This window comes from Coturnix japonica, chromosome 2 (assembly GCF_001577835.2).
Source record: "Coturnix japonica isolate 7356 chromosome 2, Coturnix japonica 2.1, whole genome shotgun sequence".
In the NCBI taxonomy this organism is placed as follows: domain Eukaryota; kingdom Metazoa; phylum Chordata; class Aves; order Galliformes; family Phasianidae; genus Coturnix; species Coturnix japonica.
In genome coordinates, this window is record NC_029517.1 from 39,298,553 (window position 1) to 39,322,278 (window position 23,726).

The 23,726-nt window shown below is 41.7% G+C and overlaps 1 protein-coding gene across 8 annotated transcripts in view; it reads left to right on the top strand.

Annotated features, from left to right (window-relative positions):
• The first annotated feature begins 2,761 nt into the window (after nucleotides 1–2,761).
• The window catches only part of FYCO1 (FYVE and coiled-coil domain autophagy adaptor 1), a 29,663-nt gene continuing 8,698 nt past the window's right edge, over nucleotides 2,762–23,726 (top strand). For 3 of the 8 annotated variants that reach the window (XM_015854082.1, XM_015854087.1, XM_015854088.1), the window contains exons 1-14: nucleotides 2,762–2,891; nucleotides 9,699–9,880; nucleotides 11,395–11,501; nucleotides 12,541–12,666; nucleotides 14,067–14,173; nucleotides 15,027–15,170; nucleotides 15,634–15,727; nucleotides 16,383–19,013; nucleotides 19,860–19,952; nucleotides 20,345–20,463; nucleotides 21,100–21,267; nucleotides 21,661–21,810; nucleotides 22,285–22,475; nucleotides 22,831–22,969. In XM_015854082.1, coding sequence (XP_015709568.1) covers nucleotides 9,826–9,880; nucleotides 11,395–11,501; nucleotides 12,541–12,666; nucleotides 14,067–14,173; nucleotides 15,027–15,170; nucleotides 15,634–15,727; nucleotides 16,383–19,013; nucleotides 19,860–19,952; nucleotides 20,345–20,463; nucleotides 21,100–21,267; nucleotides 21,661–21,810; nucleotides 22,285–22,475; nucleotides 22,831–22,969 — 4,124 coding nt within the window. In that variant the 5' untranslated portion in view covers nucleotides 2,762–2,891; nucleotides 9,699–9,825. Of the gene's footprint in view, nucleotides 2,892–3,334; nucleotides 3,563–3,689; nucleotides 3,711–4,985; nucleotides 5,185–8,286; nucleotides 8,306–9,698; nucleotides 9,881–11,394; nucleotides 11,502–12,540; nucleotides 12,667–14,066; nucleotides 14,174–15,026; nucleotides 15,171–15,633; nucleotides 15,728–16,382; nucleotides 19,014–19,859; nucleotides 19,953–20,344; nucleotides 20,464–21,099; nucleotides 21,268–21,660; nucleotides 21,811–22,284; nucleotides 22,476–22,830; nucleotides 22,970–23,726 lie in introns of those variants that run through there. The other 5 variants (XM_015854090.1, XM_015854083.2, XM_015854086.2 and 2 more) reach the window with 5 other exon arrangements.

The window sequence follows — 23,726 nt, forward strand, 5'->3', positions numbered from 1 at the left end:
TGATCAGTGGTTGCTCCTAATTCCAATGTTCTCAGATGGAAATCAGTCTCAGAAGCTGGACTGATATAAGCAGAACATTCTTCCAAGTCCCTCAGGCAACTCGTCTAATATGCCAGATCTGCTTCAAGGGGTCTTCTAGAACTCTGTTCATTTTGTTTTGCTTGCCTCTACTTTTATACCTATCAACAATCATTTTCTTTTTGTCCAAACAGAATGCAAAACAGAATGCAAACAAATGCAAAACAAGTAAGTCCAAAGCTCTCTCCCCACAGTCACAGAAAGCCTCTGATGATGAACAGCAGCTTGTTGTTCAGTCCAGCTACAATGGTATGTTAATCTGCTGAGGGTGACCAGGGAAGCTGAGAGTGTTACCCTCATAAAATACCTCAGGTGCCTAGTGGAAGCAAAACCAGCCCTGGTTATTACATATGGAGCTCAGTTAACATAGTTTAGTAAAGATATTTTCTAATCAATGAGGCACCAAACTGTTGTCAGTATGACCTGGATGATGACAGTGTATAACTGTACTTTCTGATGAGCTAGGCTGTGTGAATTGGCTTGTCTCCATAGGGGAAGCTCTTCCCACATAAAGAGTGCCTTCGTGCAAATGTATATATCATCATTAAAACCAAAGGTTTCGACATTTATTTGCTGAAATGGCTTCTATTGCCACCAAAATGCAATAATAATAATATTTAGAAGTAAACCTTATTCAAAATCTATCTTTGAAGAATCACTTGGTGTAAAAGGACTGCAGCCAGCATTAGACCTAAGCTCAGCTTCCAACGTTGGAGGTTGATTTTAGCCTTTGTATCTTGGCCTACTTGAACAGAATCTCAAGGATACAATACAATCTTTTCGTGACTCTTAGCTATTGAAATGCATACATTTATGGAATACATGTGCAACCACTTGTAAAACATTCCATCAACTTAGTCAAAAGATTTTTCCCAACAAAGGCTTTCTTTTTTTTTGCAGTGACTGGCATTATTTTTCTTGGGCTGGTGACAATGATAATGCTTTCCATCTATAGTTTATGAAGAAGTTAACCAACAGATTTTCTCAAAATAAAACCAAAGAAAAACAACATAAAAAGGAAACTCCTTTGTTAATAAGAAATTAGAAAACACGGAAAATCCTAAGGAAGTGTTGGTCAGCTATGGACTTACCTGGAAGTAATATATGTGGACACTTTTATCTATAGAGGCAGACGATAATTCAATAACAAACGTCAATAATGAAATACTTCTGAAAGTAGCTAGCCACTACATTAAAAAGCAGGAACAATCCATTGTGCTTGATTATATGTGAGCAACTGAACCACACAGAGATTTTGAAAGTGTGTAAAACCTCCACTGTAATGAAATCATTTGGGATCTGATTTATCGTCATTTGCAACTGGGGTTACTTTTGGAAGACACCCAGTTGTCTATAGATCAATGGAAAACAACCATTTGTTTTCAGCAGATGCTTCTGGTTGTGTACTGCATGATACAAGCATGCCAATAGAAGTCAGCCTAAAGGTTGGTTGGAACAATGTAAGCCATTTTATGAGTCATGTGCTCAAAACACACATAGCCCCATAACCTGCACTTTTGAGGACATTAAAATACTTCCCAGATATTCAAAATCATACCTGAGGTGAAGACTGCTCACCAAAACTTTAAGGTCATTCCATCATCCTTATGTTGAAGATGAGAAAAATGCAGATGATGAAGTTGTGTCAGTGACTACATACCAAGTGTATTTCCTTGGAGTCCTGAAAATAGGATGCTTTGATCTTATGGCTGCCACAGCTGAAGTTTAACAATAATATAGTCACATGCATTGCTACAAGAATCGATGACAAACTGCTTGGTCACAAGTTTTATTTCAAACTGTGTATTTAACAAGTCAATGATGATGAGAAAAAAACAACCACAAATGAACTCATTTAAATAGAAAAATGTAGTCAACTTCAGGCACTGTGAAAGAAATGTCTGTATGTGTGATAGAAAAAGAGTGGAAGTAGCTTCTTTGTGGAAGGACATGCTTGTGCCAGGAGGTGTGGGAGCACACTGCCAGTAATACACATCAGTAAGTAATCTTATCTTCCAGTTTCACACCAGCTTTCTCCCCATCTCTTAGAAATTAGGAGAAATCTCAGACAGAGCAGTGCTGCAGTGGCACAGGCTGCCCAGGGAGGTGGTGCAGTCACCGTCCATGGAGGTGTTCAATAAGTGCATGGATATGGCACTGAGGGATGTGGTCAGTGTGTGTGGTGGGAGTGGGTTGGTAGTTGGACAAAGAGGAGAGGGTTTTTCCAGCCTGAATTGTTGTATGATTTTATGATTCTATTCTATGATTGCAATATATGGTCTTCATCAATCCCTTTTGATCCCTACTGCTGCCTTACGACTGTGGGAAAAGTGTTTTCTTTTCGTCAATAGGAACAGAAAGAGGAACTGTGCTATGTACCAGCTTAATTGAGCACAGTCTCAAAGTCACTTCAGTTGTGCATGCAAAGAGCTTGATGAAGTGATGGATAAGCAAAACAAAACAAACAAATTACATTGAGCTGTACAAGAAGTGATAATGGGCAATATAAGGATAAATTACACTTCCGACGGGCGACATGGAGCAAGGTTGCTAACAGGACACAAGAAACCAATCTCTAAAACCACCCCAACCCCTCAGCTCGATGGGAGAGCGGCAATTTTATTCCTGCAAATGCATCTAACCCCCTTTATTTTCACTCCGTCGCCTCCCCGAGGCCGCCTCCCGGCCCGGCCCGGCCCTACCCGGCCCGTCCTCCCGCAGCGGCCTCACGGGAGCTGTAGGCGGCGGCGGGCGGACAGCGGCACCGGAGCGTCCCGCAGCGCCCTCCCCGCGACATGGCGGCCGCCGCGCAGGTACCGGAGGGACAGACCCGCCCGAGGGGGAGCGGAGGGCGGCGGGGCCGGTGGGGGAGAGGCGGCTGCGGGGAGGGGGAAGGAAGTTCGGCGGCTCCCACTTGTTGCCGCCGCGGCCCGGCTACGGGGGGAGGAGCCGCGGGGACGGGGGATCAACACTGCGGGCCCCGGGGCGGGGAGAGCGCGGGGCAGCTGGGCCTGCCGCAGTTGGGGCGGCCCGGTGTGGCCCAGCTGCCCGGGGTGCCGTCGCTGCAGCCCGAGCCGTGATTTTGTTCCAGCGTAAACACCTCTGTCTGTTCGCCCCTAAATGTCGCCCCACAGCAGGTCCGGCCGTTCCCCTGGACGGGCACTGCTGCTGTCGGAGGAGCAGAGTCACGGGGCCGGGCTAGAAACCAAACACCGGCCTGCGCGGTGCCTCACCGGGTGCGCAGTGCTGACACACAAATATTTGCCTCGGCCCTAATCCCGCTTGCCCTTGTGTCGGCAAATCTCTGTCGGATGACAGGGAGAGTTTTGCTTGGCCGGTCTGTCTCCAGACCAGGTGCCAGGATCGCAGCCAGCCCCCCTCCCGTACGTTGTGCAACACGCAGCAGGGAGAATAAACCAGGCTTTGGCGAAACGCGTGACCGCCTTCGCTCTTGGGATTCTCCTCTAATAGAGTTCCGGCAGCGGTGAGTCAGTGCGGGAAGAGGCTGTGCAGTTTGCAGGCTGCTGGGCACGCTGCTGCCCCAGCTGACGGGTGAGGAACGTGGGTCCCTGCCTGTTTGCTGGATGGGTTTGTCGTCACAGCGAGCCCGGCTGGGTTTTGCCAGCGTAAAGGTTTGTTTGGCGTTTAGAGTTGGTCGGCTGTAACTGCCACGCTCCCCTGTGCACCGAGTTACTTCCCAAGTGTAAACAAAGGAGAAAGAGCAGCAGACGTTCTGCCTTTACATTCTAAGTATCGAAAGTGGCTGTTTGGTTTTATTCAGCTCTGACGGAGGCAGGCTGTGGTTAAACGTTCAGCGTAAAGCCCGGTCACATTCTTGTCAGTAACATGGCAGAGTCTTCTGGTGGTGTATTTCTTGTTTTCAGTTCTGATGTTGTGCAGCAGGAGTGCAGGAAGAGAACACGTATTCCAACAGTCTTCCTATCCTAGTACATATATTCAGCAGTGTTTTGTGCAAACATAATTGTACTACTTCTTCTGAAGGGCCAGTTAGTTCATTATGAAGCCTGCTTTTCTTTTACACAGGAGCCTCTTGTTCAGCACCTGACAATAATGAAAGGGTGTATTATGTTTACAGTCCCTCTTTCTGCTGTCAGACCATTACATAAAAGGAATGGGAAGTCTCTTTTCCTTTCATGTTTTTCCATAGCAATTCCATTTTCTCCAGAGAGTGGTGACTGCTTGTGTCCAACAGTGCTAAACTTGTAGTAATCTGAAGTTTGTTGCTCAGATACATTTGGAAGGCTTTGCATTTTGTAACACTGATAGAAGGAATGGAAAATGACATGCACAGTCTCTCAGCCTCAAAATACATGGATGAAACCTGCACACCAGCGTTCTATAGTTTTTGATTGTATAGTGACTTAAGCAGAGATGTTTGTTAACCTGCATGTATGTCCACCACGACATTTAATTTACTACTGGGAAGGAGGATGGGCACACAAAAGGTCTCTTTACTGCTGCGAGCCAGCGTAGATTTTGAAAGTGAACAGGTTGGATCAGGCTCTCCTTGAACAACTTGGCATTTGTGGGCTTGGCATCTGTGGGCCTGTCTGTTCCCAGCAGGTGTGGAGATTACAGTACTCTACGGACTTCCTAAGGCTTCCTAAATCTTTGGGGTTTGTAACTGCAGTTCCTCCTTCTCCTCTGGAATGGTGACCACCAATGGGAGACTCTGGAAAAAAATGGGGAGAGAGGAAATGCTTCCTACTGCAGAGGAAAGAAACCAGGAATCTTTGCTTATTGGCCCAAGGGTAGCATGATTCACCCAGCAACCAGCCAGCCTCAGTTGTCCTAGCCTGGTTTTTGCTTGCTGTGCTTGCCTCCTGTTTGATCTGCATTGGCGTGACCAAAACCTGTAATTTTTAGCATTGCTTGTTGCTCATTCTCTGGGAATTACATAGGTGAGGAGTTGCCCCAGGAAGCTACCACTCCTTTTGGCTGGATGGGCGACAGGTGGAGTGCTACATGAGGACTGTTCTCAGCACCCATCTGCCACACTTCTCAGAGCTATTAGTTGGAGGCAGCCTTTTTAAGCGCGTTTGAAATCTCTGCTTGGAGGTACAGCGTGGAGCAGTAGATACCAAGGTAAAAAATCCTGCTGAGCCAAGCCCATATTCGAATGGAGGCAGTTCAGAGTTGTGGTGTGATCATTGCTGCTTTTAACACTCCTAAAGTCTGAGAGGTGCCTGAGATGTGTTGGTCAGGCCAGGCTTGCTGAGGATGTTAATATGGCATCTGTTTCTCAACTTTGGTGAGCTGAAAACGAGATTTTTTGAAGGTCCCAGACTCGTATGGTGAGCAAGTTGAGCATCATGAGTTGTTAGCACTCCTCTACAGCTAGAAGGCCTCTACTTTTTCTAATTCTACAGGTATCTTTGCTTTTCAGAGTGGTATCTGAGCATATGGTGCTTGGCTTGAAGAATGTGTAAAAGAGATCTCAATAGTTGGGTGAGTTGTGGGGAGGAAGAGTGGCTTGGAAAAGTGAGGCTGTAAAGGGGAAAAAGTCTTCACTTTTGAATGGTACTTCTCAGCTCACCAGTTGAGGTGAGAGGGATGTATTTCTCCATAAAATAGGTTTGGAACAGCCGAGGAGGAGCCAGCCTCTGGGAGAGACATGGTATGGTTAATTTAGGGGTGCTCATAAATATGGCATGGATTTCCTGACATGGGATGAGATGTGGTGTGCCTTAGAGAGAAAGGACAGATGAGTTTGTTGAGAGCGATACTAGTGTGATTCCTGTTATCAGAGGAGCACTCTTCTCTTTATGAACTGACCGCTTCCTCAAAAAACAATTTATCTCGCCATGAAACAGGGTTGTTTTTGTCAGATAAATACAGGCACATCCTTGTTTGTAGCTGCTGAAAGCAGTCATTTGGTTTCACACTGTTCAACAGTTACCAATATGAGGAGTATTGGAGGCAATACACTGTGGTCTCTACATTAGGAAACAGTGTCCCTGGCGTAACACGTCTGTCCTGTGCGTCCATTTGTTGTGATGTTTTAGACAGGGTTACATTAAGCCTTAAAGGCCTGATTTGGTAGGTACAGTGTTAAAAGAAGCTGATAGATTTGCTAGCTCTCCATACTAAGGGTTAAAGTTTACTATCTTATGGAGTTCTTAGAATGCCACTGATAAATAAACCCAGATGTGTTGTTCGTTTTTTCTAAGAACCATTTTCAAATACAAGGAGTAAAACAGAGAATGCAGACCAGTTGTCCCATAGCATGGTGAAATTTGCACAGAGATCATCCATAACTTTACTGACTCATTGGTGGCTGTCCTGATAGGGACATATGTTTATATGTCCAAACACTTCAGAACAAGGTTTTCATGTATGATAGCAGTGCGAAGATGGGAAGGGAATCCAGCATAGGTTTGCTGTGTATTCTCCTGCAACCTGCTTGTAGTACTAGAAGAAGTAAAAAATATTGTCTGAAACCCATATTTTTTTCTAATTGAAATGTGAAGTTTTGTTGGTATAGAAAATGAAGGGGGAAGATTCAATCAGAAAGAGAATTTCACTTCTCGAAATGGAAACTAACTTCAAAACTCAGAAACTTTAGCTGATGTTCAGGCCTTGCTTGCCTTTTGCTTTTAGTCATCCAATCCATCCAGTGTGCCTTTTTAGCAGCCACCTATCTTTATGTGGTACTAAAGCACAAATGTAGCACTAAAGCTACCCAGCTGAGTTGCATTTCTGTGTGCTTGAGAACAGTCATGCTGTCTGTTTGGCAGTTTACCTCAGACTCTTCTTTGATGCAAATGGTTCTTCAGTGTAATAGATGTGCAAGTGTCTGTATAGTACCCTGTGAGCAAAGCTAGCAACACAGCTACAGTGAGATCCACTGGGGCAACATATTTCTTGCAACATCAAAATAATTTTTCCAGGCAATTACTGGGATGAAATTACTAAACTAAATCGGTAGTTTTGCTGTCCTGAGAGGCAGACTTTCTTTTCTTACTTCTTGCATTGTCTTGCTGTGATATTTCTGTACAGTGTTCTTTAATCTGTGTTTAGTTTGTTTTCCTCTGTTATATTCCACATGCATTGGAATATATTCCTACAATCACTGGTCAGTATCTGTATTTCTGGGACAATTCTTGGTCACATTACACAAAGGAATAACACGGTTAATAATATGACTCATGGACATAAGATTTCGCTCAGTGCCAGCACTTGCCTGTTTTGTTTCATAAAATATTTCTGAGTAACAGGCATAGAATTGCTGAAGATCTTGTGATCTCTGTAAGGGCAGTCTCTGTAAGGGAGATGTGATGAAGGGCCCTTGTTCTGAATTGCTGGCTCGGAATAATAAATAGTTAGCATAAAACTTTTCCCTGAAAAGTTGCAAGTAGTGGAACTTGCACTTGGTTTCCAGTGAATCTGTCTTGCAGATTTGCTTTGCACAGCCCAGGGGACTAGCAACATGCCTTCTCTTCCCTTCTCAGCCACACTCTGTGTCTGCTCCGTGGTGTAGCTCCTCTGAGCCCTCTTCAGCCTTGCACTGTTCTGCAAGTTAAAGCCCTTGGACTTAGTCAAATGCTGTTATGTAAGAGGTTGTGATACATCACCTAAAAAGCTTTTGACCCAAAGCAGGTCACTTGTGCCTCACACATATATTACACTGCTCTGATGGGGCAGATAATTACAGACATACTAAAATAGAATAGGAAATGTTTGGTCCTCTGAGATTATGACCACAGGGTTATGCCCTAAACAATTCTGGGCAATATGCTCTGTAATCAGAAAGGACTAGACCAGGTGTTTACAGATGCTCTTCCTATTTTGAAGCCTCAGGAAACCAGTTAAGGCACATTGTCACCTTTCCTAGCTGATGAGAGGTGTGAGTTCTGCACCTTTCTGTGGGATGTGTTGTGTTTTCTAAGCACCTTCCTGGAAGGACCTGGGTAGGAGGTACATCTTTCTCTGTGTTTAGCAGAGAAGAAGGCAGTTAGAAAAGTGTTGGCTCATTCTCCTTGTGTGACAGACAAGGCTGGGAAGTGCCCTCATGAAGACAAACCAGATCCTCCTTCTTGGCCCTTGCTCTTTTCTCCCATTGTGTGATAGAGAGCATTTGTTTTGGCCATACCTTTTGGTTTGCCATCACCCACATTGCAGTCTTCTTACTTATGCTTCTTTCTGTGACAGTTGTCCGACTGGACAGATGTGGCTGATACTGGAAGAGGAAATGTTCACTCACTGGGTTTGTTATTCCTGCTTTATTTATTGCTATCTAAACTCAGCAGGTTGCCAGGAAATGGCATACTTTTACATGATCTCTAAGTAGAATCAGGATAGTAATATTGTGTATATGATATTATTGACTTATGGTGTGTCCTGTTTAGATTGCATGTGGAAAAGCACAGTATTTCGAAGGTTTCTACCTTCTGTCCAGGTTGGCTTTAAGGTTTGCTTTGAGCCACCTCTACCTTGTATCAAAAAGAAAAGAATACAGTCACATCATTTCCAAACAGTACCATGTTACATAGGGTAGAACGGTGTTTCTTTTGATCCATTCAGACACCTGCTGGTGCCAATAGAGTTAATTTGGAAGTGAAAGAAAGAGATGAGAAAGGAAGTAGGATCATTTGATGTAATCATATTTGTATTTCAAAAGTGTGTCAGTCTGAATACTAATAAAAGCACAAAAGTTTAACTGCAGTTTTCCTAAAGGTTCAGTACTTCCTATGTTGTGCATGCTTGAAAATTTGGCAGTACCATTACGGGTAGGAGTCTGAACAACTTATGAAGACATGATACTTGGTAAGATCCCTAGGTGGCTTTTTGGAATGGTTGTTCCCATGGGTGTTAGAAGAGTTGGGCAACCAGGCATAGTTGTTTTACTAAAGTGCTTGAGGCTTTTAGTTGATTTTTAATTCATTTATTTTAAGTAATGAAATTTCTCTTCAAGTGCCAGGTATAACTTACTCATCATTGTTTTGAACAAGCAAAGTGGATGTTCTAATGCAGAAGGTATATTTATCCAGCCAGGGATGCTGTAGCAGAGCTTAAAATAAAGTGGTATCCTCTTACGCATGTTGGGAACAGTGGGTTCTGAGGCAGGGATGAGAGTTGTTTCTCCTGCTAAAACCAGTCCCAAGTAGTAGCCCTTATTAGTAAAAAAAAAACAAAACATCCTCCAGTGCCAGAAGATCATGATATATCATTTTTGGACTCCTTGATCTGTGCTTGCTCTGCATCTTGAGTGGTTCCCTGTCGTGGCAGCAGTGTTGTGTCTTCTAATTCTGCAGGCTGTTGGGAAGGTCAGGCAGAGGATTTTTGCAGGGAAAGTCCCATGTCATCAGAACCTTCCTCAGGGTCACGAGATCAGTTGTGTGAAATACCAGCCTGATCTAAGCTGTAAGGCTGACTGTGTTGTAACTCTGATGAGAGAAAACTGCTCTCTGAGGTTTGCTCAGTAGTTTTGAAAGGTGGAAACAGAAATTACTGAAAAGGAAAGTGAAATCTAGTAAAAAATATAGAAGAGGTTCCTGGAAAAGAGTTGACACTCTGAGAATTTATTTCTAAATGGGATTTAAATTCCAAAGCATCTCTGTTCTGCTCATTTGAGGTGATAAAATATGGATTTTTTACAGAATTGCAGGTGTCACAGAGAAGAATAATCATCATCGGCCCAATGATCATGAAGAATATGAACTTTGCTGTTATCTAGATGGAAGAAAAGATTAACAGCCCAGAAGGGGAGCCCCTTTGGTTTTCAAGATGGAGGCAGCTACTGGTGAAAGCCAACTGCAGCGAATTATCAGGGACTTACAAGGTATACTGACATGCTGAAACATCCTCCGTGTTTTGGGTAACAGAGCAGCTGTGTTTTTGATTGTATAGTGCTTCTGTGCAGCAGTTGTAACAGCATAGTCATGGTATGCTGGGTGCTTATTACCGATGTGTGATATTTTATGAGAGAGGTGCTGTACCTTTTTCAAAATCCTAAATTCTGGAATACTGAATATTTAAATATACAGGATTATAAATAAGCCTTACAATTACAATATATATACATATATAAATAAAAATAAAATGTTTGCAGAATTAAAATTATTCAGTTGTGTGAGCTAGAACGTTTCAATGAGTAGAGCTAAGTTGTAAGATCTCATGTGTGAATGAAAAGGAGGCCTGATTTTAATGCCATCCTTTGATGGAATGCTGGTGTTGAGATGCTCCTCGTATGTGAAGGCTAAAAAACAAGAAGGGCAGCCCAAAGTGGGAATGGAGACCCAGAGGAAGAGTACTGGACAACTGGATCTGTTCCACATAGCTAGAGCTTTGTACTTTCTCTGTATCTGCCTTGTCCTGCACTAACGAGTAGCCAACCTCATTTTTCTACAGCTCTATTATAGGCAAAATTGGCAGCAGATCCATAACCATTTTTCTGCTCTGTTTCTGTCCCAATCAGCTGCTTATACCAAGATCTGACTATTCTTCCTTTTCATGTGTATTTAAAATAAGGTATAACATTCACCAAAGCTGGGAATCAAGATCTTCCTGTAGTGTAAAAAGGAGATCTACATGCTTGCTTTGCTAACATGTATGTAATGGGACCGGGTGCTAAGGCTCCATCAAGCAGCCAAAAGGAGTACAAAGTCATGTGGACAACATGTTCAAAACCAGTTTTTTTCTGGTGCTGCTTTGTGGGATAGTGCATCCAAGGACATGGTAATTTGCTTTGACAGGAGATTTCCTCACCCCCCCATGGGAGTAGATTTTAGGTGAGAGGAGTTGCTGTATGCTTATTTTTCTGTACATTCTTTTCCCATTTGTGTTTTGTAAGCAGCACAAACTGAACCTTCCTGAATATTGCATGGAGAAGATAAATGTGCTGACTGAACAACTGTTCTCGTTTTACTGATCCCCTTTAGCAGATTATGTGCTTTGTTGTTTCTAATCAGAATTCTGTTTGTCATGTGGCAAGAGCAGAACCTTAATGTGCACATGAGACAGTGAAAATGTATTTCTTTCTTCTGCTGAAAAAACAGTTAGCAATTATCTGATACTGCTTCTTTGGGAAGCGTAAGGAAGAAGTTTTGCTCTTTTTAAGAAGAAATACTAAGTCAGTATGCCAGACCGACATAACCTGAGCTCTAGTTTTCATTATAGGTGGTATTAAATTGCAAGCACATCAGCAAGCTTTTTGCACTGTGATTAAGACGTCTGAGCTGTAACTAAATACACTAGCATGATATCCAGGCAGAAAACTGATTTACTTACTTGTTTCTGAATTCACCGTTACATATTTCTTACATTAGTTAATCATTTTGGTGTCTTGTTTTAAAGATGCTGTGGCTGAATTAAGTAAAGAATTTAAAGAAGGAGGGGAACCAATCACAGATGACAGTGTCAACTTGCAGAAGTTCTCCTACAAGCTTGAATATCTTCTACAGGTAAAAATGATATGTGTCATTTATAAACAACCATCAAAGTGAGGCCTTATTTTCTGTTACTGCCTCCTTAGTACTCAGGGTTCAACTGAAATAATCATAAGTTTCCTTTTCAGTTTTTTTTTTAAGTAAGTAGACAGACATGTGCAGCTTATCGTACATGTTTTGAGTGAGAGCAAATAACTGTAATCAAAAGCCAATGCTTACAGGCTGATTGAAGAATATATGGCATTTTTCTATTGATCTGAGAGAACTGATTTTGAAGATATACACTTCTAAATTATCATGAAAAAAATAGTAGTAGACAGCTGATAATGCAAATATAGCAAATACAGCATTTTTAGCAATTTCCTTGTGGAAATTCATTTTTATTATATGAAAAACTTAATGCAAAAGGGTGATTTTTAATCTGAAATGCTGCTTAGGGGCTTAAATTTTAGTGAAAGGGGACATTGCTGGGCAAAATGAAATTAAGTTTGCATTGTCTGTGGATACATACACTGTAATCATGACACCAACAGAAACACAGACGTGCTAATATAGCCTTGATCTAGGCAAAGTTGTACTGATTGGGTTGAGAGGCTTCAGCAGATGCTGAAGAAATCCTTTGGGATTCAAATGCACCAGGCTGCAGTCTGTACCTCACTGCATCGCTGCTCTGAGTGTGATTTTGCAGCTTGTTCTGGCATGTGTGATATTGCCACACTTGACTGCAGGGCTCTCAGCAACCTGCTGTCAATTCATTGCCCTTGAACACCTCCTAAAACTGCTGCTAAACTTTACTTGAGCAATTTTTAATGAACATTTGTATTTTAAATTAATCAAGAACTTTACTGTCACTGTCTGTAAAGCATGTTTAGTAACCATTGGATTATATCAGTGCAGTACAGTGTTACTGTACTTTGTGAACACATCATCTAAAACTTAAAGAGGAGTTCTGAACACAGATGTTGGTCAGAAAGGAGAGTAATTCCACAGAATATAACTGTAAGTATATTTATGTTTATGTTTTGCTCATTGATTTTTGTTTTCCTTGATTAAGTTTGACCAGAAAGAAAAAAGCACATTGCTGGGAAACAGAAAAGACTACTGGGATTATTTCTGTGACTGTCTGGCAAAAGTCAAAGGAGCTAATGATGGAATTCGCTTTGTCAAGTCTATTACAGAAGTAAGTGTATCAGTTAATCATCACTATACATACTTGGTGTTTTGGTGTGTCTTTTCAGAAAGCAGAGAAACCACAATAAAATATATTCCTTTTAAAATAGAACAAAATATTTGCACTTTTTTTTTCTTTTTCTTTTTTTTCTTTTTTTAATGTTCTTTAGTGTTTTTTTTAATGTATCTTCAGTACACTTTAAGAAAGGACTTAGTCTAAGTGTAAGAGAGAAGTACCACTACGTTTGAACTTCCTTAAGACTTTCTCAGCTGGTCAGTAGAGTTAAAGAGGAATAGCTGAGAGCACAGTTTTATCTTCTGACTCAGTTTTCTTTATGTCAAAAATCATGATATAATGGCTTGGGATGGTTGGTTTTATTCCTTCGTAAGCTCACATGAACAATACAAAAACCTTTATCTCTATTAGAAGTAGTAATAAAAGTGTAATTTTCTAACAGTGATGTTACATTGTTTGCTCAATCATTGGGTGAAACAAATGCTGTAAGAAGCTTTCTATGCTGATTCTGTCTTTAGAGTCATTTGGGAGAAAACTTTCCTTTTGGGGAAAAGAAGTGGCGGTGCAAACCAGCCCTGTCCTGACACTCAGTTCTCTTATCTGTTAGAAATGCTAACTTGTATTAGCAAGTTACTATTCACATGTTTAACAGTTCTCTCAACAATTCCACCACAGCATCATCTCCACATAGTGTTATCTTGAATCATATAAAAGAGAACTACTGTACTGCAGCAGAGGGAGACTTTGTAGGGATTGGAAGGGACCTCTAGAAAACCTCAAGTCCAACCCCCTGCTAATGCAGGTCACCTACAGTATGTTGCACAGCAATGTGTCCAGATGGATCTTGAATATCTCTAGAGAAGGAGACTTCACAACCTTTCTGGGCAGCCTGTTCCAGTGCTCTGTCACTCTCACACTAAAGAAGTTCTTCCTTGTGTTTGGAACTTCCTGTGTTCCAGTTTCTGCACACTGCTGCTTGTTTTATTATTGCACACCATCAAAAAAAGTCTACTCCCATCAACTAGACTGCTGTACTTTTGGTATTTATAAACAACAATGAGATTCCATTTCAGCCTTCTCTCCAGACTGAAGAGTACCAGGTCTCCTAGCCTTTTTTTGAACAGGAGGTGCTCCAGGCACCCAGTCATCTTTTGGCTCTATGTGGTCACATAGAGCCACAACTGCTGACTACAGATTTGTCATTCAAAAAAGATTCATCTCAATGACAGTACTGGGAGAATGTATCTATCAGTGGCAGTTCCTATTACTTCCTTTACTTCTAGTGGCTTGTTATGTCTTTTTTGTGTATGTATGTATGTAGACAGTCTTTGTCATTCCTCTCTGTATGACTGCAAATAATATTTAGACGTTGTTCTTTGTGGTTTCTCTTCCAGCTACGAACATCTCTTGGGAAAGGAAGAGCATTTCTGCGTTACTCCCTTGTTCATCAAAGGCTTGCAGATACCTTACAGCAGTGTTTTATGAACACCAAGGTGACCAGGTGAGTAGAAAAGTGCCTTGCCAACTAATAACTGTTTGCTCACTGTGAACAAGAAACATGACCCAGTAGCTACTGAGAGAAATTGAAACCTTTCCAAATGGTTGGCTTACAGGACTGGTAATAGGATACAGAGGATAACAGACCTTCTAACCTGGGTCACTGGCTCATACTTATCTTAGACTGGTAAATACTGAAAGTTGTTACAGCTGAATGCTTGTAAAGTGGGTGGTGTAGATGCATCTATATGTGGGCTTTGAAGGTGACATTTTTATAAGCATTGAAGATCATTGTCTGGATCTTCTCTACTGTATATCATAAGGGAGGATTAATTTGCTAGTGTTGCTAGCCTTGGTGAGCATTTGCACATATTAGTAGCTTGTCAGACAGTGGAACAGCTTGCTCCAGCCAACAGACACCAAAGACAGCATACAATTAATTGGAAGGGACACTTGCAAGCCTTTTAGAATACACCAACTCACTGCACCATGTATTTAACTTTGCTTGCTGTTTTCTGTCCTTTATCCTTGACATATTAAGTGTGTGCTTTATGTGTTTAGTGTGTGATTACCCAGTGCACAGCAAGTATTTTATTTTGATATTGTTTTGCACAAACACTAGAACAAAAAATGTTTTGTGCAGGGACTCCTTTAATGATATTTCTGTGAACTTCATTCCGTCTGTTTGGTTTCATTCATACCAAAGAACTGCTTTCAGTTTATACTTAAAGTATCATGCCAGGCTTTTCTGGGAAAGAGTGAATAATGATGTTTTGTTGTTTTCTTTTTTGTGAGTGAAACTGCTGCTTCTTTTTTATGATTGAAAGAATACTATTTCTGTTGTTTTTGTTTTCAAGTGACTGGTACTACGCACGGAGCCCATTTCTGAATCCCAAAATGAGTTCTGACATTGTGGGTCATCTCTATGAGCTCACTGATGTTCAGTTTGACTTGGCTTCACGAGGCTATGATTTAGATGCTGCTTGGCCAGCATTTGCCAGGTAAGATAACAACACACTGTCACCTTCTGCTTTTAAATGTAGGAAAGATGTGCTAGAACAGGTATGTGCTTTTTCTATGTAACTAGTCAATCACCAAACTGGTCTTTTTTCCAAACCAGTGGAAAGTACAAAGACTTGTAGGTCTGATTCAGATCCATGCCTGTCAGTGGAAGTTTTCCAGGGCTGCATGCTGCCACCATCTGGTTGAGCATCCACCACACAGTAGTACAGTTTCATAAAGCTAAGTTGCACTGATTCATGTGCATATGGCAAGCCACAGCTAACAACATTGTAATCCCTTCTAGGTGCTTTTGACAGCCCTGTTTTGTTTCCTGTCATCTTCAGTGGTTGTCAGTTGTGAGTGGTAGTTATAACTAGATAAACCTTACACACATCAGTAGAAAGACATATGTACGATGCCTTTAGTCTTCTCTTACATATTGTATCTCTCTGTGATGTACAGGAGGACACTGTCCTCACTTGGATCTTCAGCATACTTATGGAAGCCCCCAAGTCGCAGTTCCAGCATGAGCAGCTTAGTGAGCAACTACTTGCAGGTAAGCAGAATACAACTAAATGTGTGGCAAAGGAAATCTTTAAATAATGGTATAATTCCAAAGAGCTTGGAAGTTTTATGATAATAAGGACTCATAATGGTAATCTACAGAAAGAATACTTTAATTGAAAGCCAATTAAAATCACTCCAGTAGCTGATTCAACTGCATGACAGTCTTGTAGAGGAAAAAACTAGACATATTCAGAAGGTGACATAAAGATAAGTATGTTTTCATTTATTTCATTTGAAAACATGAACCTTTCTCCTATAAGTTGATGCCTACTAGTGCTGTGAATCCAACATAGAAGGTCACTGTGCATTAAGAACCTGAATTTGCTCTCACGTGAATGTAGCACGTATTATTCCTCTTGAAGCTGGTAGGTCCACATTTTATTTTTTTTTTGCTGGGATAAATCTTCATTACAAACTCACATGACACTAACAAAACAAAATAATTTTGTAAATATTTGGTGTTGAGCTGTTAAGGTGCTGTATAACATAGCAATGCCTCCTCGGTGTTCTTGTCATCACTAAAAACAAAACCAAAAAGTTAAGCCATGCTGATTTCTGGAATGTTTGAGCCTTTTTTTCTTTGAAAAATGCAGCTCTGCTTCAAGTTTTAAGATTTTTTTTTATTCCACATTCTGCTTGTTTAGGCTCCAGAGTTTCCCTCCAGTCCTGATGCGAATAACTCACTAAATGCTGAACACTTTGAGGGCTTTGAAGAGATGCGAGTAGAACTTGACCAGGCTGAGCTGAGGCAGAAAGAACTTCAGAGAAGTATTCATCAGCTAGAAATGGAAAACCAGGAGCTCCAGGCAGCTGTCAGCCTTCACAAAGAGCAATTGCGGCTAGAAAAAGAGAAGAGCAATAACTACAGTGAGGAAAACTCTCGGCTGACAAAGATGATCACAGAGTTACAGAAGCAGTGTGAGGTTTCACAATCCACTCAAAGCACTGTTCATGACCTGCAGAAATGCCTTCAATCACTGGAACTGAATGCCGTGGAGCAGCAGAAGGAATATTCAACAAAGCTGGCACAGTTGACAACCAGTAAGGAAGACTATGCCTCAAAACTGCAGCTGTTGAATGAGGAGTTGGAGGTCTCTAGGGCTTTAGTTGCTATGAAGGAGCTTTGCATTGATGAGCTTAAAGCAAAGCTAAGTTCCGCAGAACAGAAGAATCTCAACCTCCTTGCAAAAGTTGACGCTGCCTTGGAGGAAAAAGGACAGAAAGCTACAGCCCAGTGTGACTCTGCCCTACAGATACAGGCATTATTAGAGAAGCTTCAGCAGACAGAAAAGGAAAAGGCAGAGATGCAAAGACTCAGTGATGAACGTACATCTCAGCTGAAAACTGCAAAAGAGCAGCTGCAGCTGAAAGAAGAGTCACAGAAGGAACTGGAGTCCAGATTTAATCACCTTGCTGCTTATTCCAGAGAAGAGAATGAAAATCTGCTGAGGAGCCTGGAAACCATGGAAAAGGAAATGGATGCACTTCAGAAGGCCCTGACCTTGAAAGAAAAGGAGATGACTGAGCTCCAGACCCAGGTAATGGGGTCGCTAGCTCAGGTGGGGTCACTGGAAAAAGATCTTGAGGAGGCAAGGAAAGAAAAAGAAAAACTCAAGGAGGAGTATGGTAAGATGGAAGAGGCACTTAAGGAGGAAGCCCAGTCACAGGCAGAAAAATTTGAACAACAGGAGGGTCATTTAAAAAAGGTGAGTGAGACTGTGTGTAGCCTTGAGGAGCAAAATCAGAAGCTTTTCTATGAGAAAGAGCATCTCAGCCAGAAAGTCAAGGAGCTGGAGGAGCAGATGGAGCAGCAAAACTCTGCAGTGAATGAAATGAGTGAGGAGAGCAGGAAGCTGAAAACTGAGAATGCAGATTTGCAGCAGTTCAAGAAGAAGATGGAAGAGAAGCTGAAAAATCTGGAAGCCTCTAAAGATTCTCTGGAAGCCGAGGTGGCCAAGCTGAGGGCCTCTGAGAAACAGCTTCAGAGTGAGATAGATGATGCCCTTGTGTCAGTTGATGAAAAAGAGAAGAAACTCAGAAGCCAGAATAAACAGCTGGATGAAGATTTGCAGAATGCCAGGAGACAAAGCCAAATTCTGGAGGAGAAATTAGAGGCTCTGCGTTCAGAGTATAGAGAACTAAAGGAGAGAGAAGAGACCATGAAGGAATCTTGTGACTCACTTGAAGGACAGCTGAAGAGTGCCAAACAACACAGTTTACAAATAGAAAAGAGCTTAGACACTTTGAAGGAGAGCAAAGAGTCACTCCAGTCACAGCTTGCAGAGAAGGAAGTGCAGCTACAAGGCATGGAGAGCCAGTGTGAGCAGCTAAGAGCAGAAGCTGAAAGACATAGGAAGAAAACGGAGACTCTTGAGGTAGAAAAGCTCAGTGCTGAAAATACGTGCCTTCAGCAGACAAGGCTTATTGAATCCCTCACGTCAGAAAAGGAATCAATGGAAAAGCACCAACTACAGCAGGCAGCTTCTCTGGAGAAAGATGCAAAAGATCTGGCCTCCAGGCTTACAGTAAGTGAAGAGCAGCTGCAAGTTAACCAAGATGAAGTTTCTAGGCTGCAAACAGAAGTTCTTGACCTGCGAGTCAAGCTTCAGCAGACCAGTGATGAGAGAGAGCAGTTGAAAAGTGATCTGGCAATCACAGCGTCTTTCTTAGGGGAGCAGAAAGAGCTTGTCCAGCAGCTGAAAGAGCAAACAGAGTCCCTCAACAGAAACCATGTGCAAGAACTTGTGCAATGCAAAGAAAGAGAAGAAGTGCTGAAAAGAGAACAGGAGACAGCAGTCCTTCAAAAAACTGAGCTGGAAAATAATTTGCTGAGTCTAAAGGAAGAACTCTCCAAGGTTAAACAGTACTTGGATGCTGCTAGAATGGAAAATGTAGAAAACAAAGATCTCCTCCATAAGACCAACACAGATATGGCTGAACTCGGTATTCAGATTTGTGCCTTGTCCTCTGAAAAGGTGGATGCAGAAGAGCAGTTAACCCAGGCCAAAGAGAGGCTCAAAGAATTGGAAGAACAGGCAGCAGCGCAACAGGAGGAACTGAAGCATGACATCTCTTATCTCAGACAGGAGAACAGGAGCCTACAAGAGAAACTAGAGGAGGCTCAGATATGTGTCTCAGCTCTCCCAAGTCTGCAAGCACAACTGGAGACAGCAAAGAAACAGGCACAGAGCCTTCAGGAGACCAGCCAAGAAGAGCTGTCTGCAATAAAATTTCAAATGAGCACAGAAATTCTAAATTATCAGACAAAATTCAAGGTAAATTAATGTGATTATTACAGCTGAAGGAGCTGTATGGGATTTCCCCTGCTTTACCATCTGCTGCAGAAATAACTGGGTGAAATCCTAAGGTTTATGTTGGCCAGGCTCTGAAACTAGTGTGCAATTAGCCTTAGCCTTGGAACCTAAAAACGTCTCAACATGGAATGGTCTGGGTTGAAAACTGCCTCAAAGATCATCTGTATGGATGAGCTAGGCTGGTGTGGAGATAATATAACTCTTGTTTTAATGTGCAGATAATTCCCTTGTCTGTTTTTGTGTTCAGCTGCTCAAGACAGCAGCCAGGAGGACCGCAGTTTTTCTTCCATAAAATCAGGAGTTAACCTTGTATGCGTGAAATGACATGCTTGATGGTTAAAGTCTTAATTGTGTTTGTTCTGCCATTCTGAGATAGAGTTTAAGACTGATCAGTTAACTGGGGCTCGGTGTGTGCCACTGGTACTATCCAGAAATCCACCAATTTGAGAGAATAGCGTACATTCATTCATGTTTCTTCTTCATAAACACTTCTTAAACCTCAGTATAGAATCACAGATTCACGAGTATGATGTGGGCTTCCTCACTCTTTTGAGGCCCAGTAAGCTAAGCTGCCTTTTTGCTGACAGCTGTAATAGCCCATAGCAAGTAACATCAACCCACAGCTAGTCTGTGACCACAGAGGATTCTTGAGTCCATAAGCTGTGTTTCTCATAGCTGTATTTCATGAGTATTGCTTTTATACCATGCAGGGCAGTATGAGTGCTCATGATTTAGAACTGGAGATTTTTCTAGGTGAAGTGGGGGCAGCTAGCAGAATGCTAACTTCTGACTTGATCTCTCTGCTAGACTACCAGTGAAGAGTGTGGGAAACTAAGAGAGCAGCTTGAGGAGCAGAAGAGACAACAGCGTGCTACAGAGGAAGAGATTGCAGGTTTACAAGTAAGTGCTCAATCTGTTTAAGCAAAAGTAGAGATTTTTGTGTCAGTGTGCATTAGTGTCAAAAAGGGAGAAAGAAGGCAGCATAAATGGGTGTGAGTCTGATAATGTCCTTGAATCACTTCTAGGTGGTGAAAAATAATTAATAATGCCTTTTTCTTTTACCATTATCTTTGAGAGATTTTGCTTGATATGGAGACAACAGCTGAAATGGCAGAACAGTAAGAATTAGAGGCACTGCTTAATAACATCTTACTTTTGAGTTTATCCCTTACTCAGTGTGACAGAAATAAGCAATCACTAGTACAGCTTTAACTGTCTCTTTCTAAGCATTATTTAGATGTGTTGGTAACTGTCCAGTACTAGTGAAGTGTTTTTATTAAATATTTCACTAGGCTGAAAACACAAGTTTGTCTAGAAAGCTGGATGAAGCAAGGGAGCAGCTGTCTGAATTGCAATCTGCTCGGCTGCAGAAGGAAGAGGAAGTGGCATCCCTGAGAGAACTCTTGGAAAGGTGGGAGTTCTGCTCCTTTTACACATGCCATTAACTGAAAGCTGAGTGAGGGGCTAGTAAGTGAAGTGTATTGAAAACTGCTGTGGTATATTGTGTATCCCAGGTTTTATTAGGGGAAATAATGCATGGGCTCTGTGGGGAATATCAAATTAACGCTTCAGACAAGAAATACATAAATTATACAGCACACACGAATGTAAGGTTTAGGTTTTAATCCTTTTGTCAACATGAAGGCTATAGAGGGGTATGTGTTAAATGCTTTTTTGAGTACAGCCTGCAAATGCTGGGCAACCTGTGTCTATAGGACTTTGCCTCTTTTGCTCAGCTTGCAGCTACTAATGACATCAGTTTCAAAGGACACCCGATTTTTATTCCCAGTGTAGCAATCATTGCAAGGCTATAAGCAAGGCTTCCAAGAAATTACTGATTGCTGACTCTGTTCACTGGATAACAGATCTGTGTGCACTGTCAGTGATGCAGAAAACTGGGTAGATTCTGGTTAGGTATGAAAAAAAGCAAATGTATGCTGAGAACAATTTTACTGATAGTACATGTTTTTCCCCTTCATTCCATGGGGAAGTCTTGAATGCACCTGAACAAATAAAAAGATTTTTAATCACCTTTATATTCGATCAGGACCCAAAAGGAAGCCGATGAAGCAAAAAAGCAGGCCCTGGATTACAGCGAGAAACTCAGCAAGGTGGCAGCAGACAAAGACAGCAACGACCAGAAGTTGTTTGCTGAGCTGGATGACCTGACAAGAACAAAACAGTTCCTTGAAGAACGTTTAATTGAACTTATCAGGTTGGCATAAAAACAAACATCAAGTAGAAATTAAAATCCTAGCTTAGGATTTTAAGGGATTCTGCCTGCGTGGTTCACTCTTGTATTCCTGATTGGAAGATGCAGGTAGTAGCCAAGATCATAAGAAGATTAAATTTTACATTTCCTTAACAAAGTAAAAAATATAACAGTGGTACAATCTCTTAAATTTCCTGTCTGCTTGCAAAAGCGTGTAGTTCTCTGCGTAGCATGTATTTTTTTCCTCCATTCCCAACATTTTCAGTAGGTTTACTGATCTGTCTTAATTCCTGGAAGTTTCTCAGTAATTACAGAAAAAGCAATTAGAGGTTAGCTAACAGTAAACAAGGATGAATAACTTATATGCTTTTCATTTCTGTAACTGTCTCTCTGTAGAGATAAAGATGCTTTGTGGCAAAAGTCGGATGCTCTGGAGTTCCAGCAGAAGCTTAGTGCAGAGCAGAAGTGGCAGGGTGACACAGAGGTTAACCATTGCCTGGACTGCCAGAGAGAGTTCTCATGGATGGTGCGACGACACCACTGCAGGTCAGTTCAAAATCAGATTCCACCATGAGCATTCACACAGATAAAATACTTTTTAAAATTCATTGTCAAAATCATTGATAGAAGATGTGTCAGAGCCTGAAAGAGCACGAGTCCACAAAGGGATGAGACATTTACTGGAAGCATCTCTATAGGGAACATTCAGTAGTGATTAGTGAACAGTGAAGTGATTTCTAATAACAACTTTCAAATTGCTCATTTCTACTTAAACCTGTGAAATCTGCAAGTGCTTTTACCATTATCCATTAATGATCTAAATGATTTTGAAAAACAAAACTGTGACAGCTTCATAAACATGAAGTGCTCAGGAAACAGCATGGTCTCTGCTTTGGAGGTGACATTTGGGCTTTTCCAGAGAGTGAGACCATTACGACAAAGCCCCAGGCTATGTCATGTAGATGTGTTCCACCTGAGTGTGGTACTATTCTAACACCTTTGGTTTTGAATCATTTCTAGAATGTGTGGTCGCATTTTCTGCTACTATTGCTGCAACAACTACATGGTGACAAAACCGGGTGGGAGAAAGGAACGTTGCTGCAAAGCTTGCTTTAATAAGCCCAGAGTGATTGTGGACAATACAGATGACTCTGGATCCAGTGCCAACCAGGAAGGATCCCCAGGTTCACTGGAGTCACCAGTGTCACCAGGTGAGAGGGCTTTTGGTTAGTGTGCTTGTTGTGTGCCACTGAGAGTTAAGTAGGTGTCTTGGACATTCTCTACACAGTCACCTCCAGTTCCGGGGACCTTCACACTCATGGACCATTTTTAGGATTAAATTGGTCCCATCACTGTGTTTGAGTGTTGCTGACAGAAATCTGCGTGTATGTTCAATGTGTGTCCATCTGCCTGAGGATTACAGTTGGTTCTTAGTAGTTACCTAATGCTTCTGCAAAGATAGAGGAATGGCCTAGTCTTACTCTTAAGGATTTAGGTTGCTTCTTGTTTTCTGAACTAGCTAATATTATAATGTTTCTTTAATGTCTTTTTATGGCACAATTGCAGACGAAGCCTCTAAACCACCAGATGATGCAGCATTTGATATAATCACTGATGAGGAGCTGTGCCAAGTACAAGAATCAGACTCGCTCCACAGTGAAAGTCAGATGGATAGAGATTCACTGGATCAAAGTGTGACAGATCTGTGAGTAAACACTGTTTCATGGAGAGGGAGCTCTTCTGAATTCTGCTTGTTAGGGGTTTTTTTAATCATTCAATATAGGTAGCCAAGCTCTTTATAAGGAGAAGACAGTTCTGTGCTCAGCCACATGTTCACTACACAAGATAATTGTGAGCTGTTTGTGCACTCAGCATCAAATGTAGTAAATCCAGACAGCTCCACTGTAGCCCTCCAGCTTTTTCCACAGTGCAAAGGAGTAGTCCCAGTTCTGTGCTCCCCCAGCTGTCACCATTAAAATCAGCATGCAGGCTGCCAAGGTTTGTTCACACTTAATTTATAGTAGGAGCTAAATGATACTGTCTGTCGGATTCACAGTTTCACTGTTACTTATTATAAAGAGAACAAGAAGGGGAGGGAAATAAGTAAATATCTGTTTTTCTTGTGAAACTCTTCACTGAACCGAAGTGTGAAATAGCTGGTCTGTCACATATTGTGATAATCATTGTTGCCACTTCCTGCTGGAGATGGGGCAGAAAAGCACCATGATAGTCCCAAGTTTCTTATTTTGAAATCTATTTTCTGAACTTCTTGCAAACACTGTATTTACCTAATAATTGAAAGCTGACCTAATTACAGAGTCTTGCCAAGCCTCTTCCATATCACAACAATGAGAAAATCTTGAAAGATTTTGCACGTTGTCACTTGGTGTACAGAGATATCCCTTTACTTTGATCATTTCCTGGCTTGCTTTCTCTGGTTCTCTGGTTGCTTTCAATGTTAC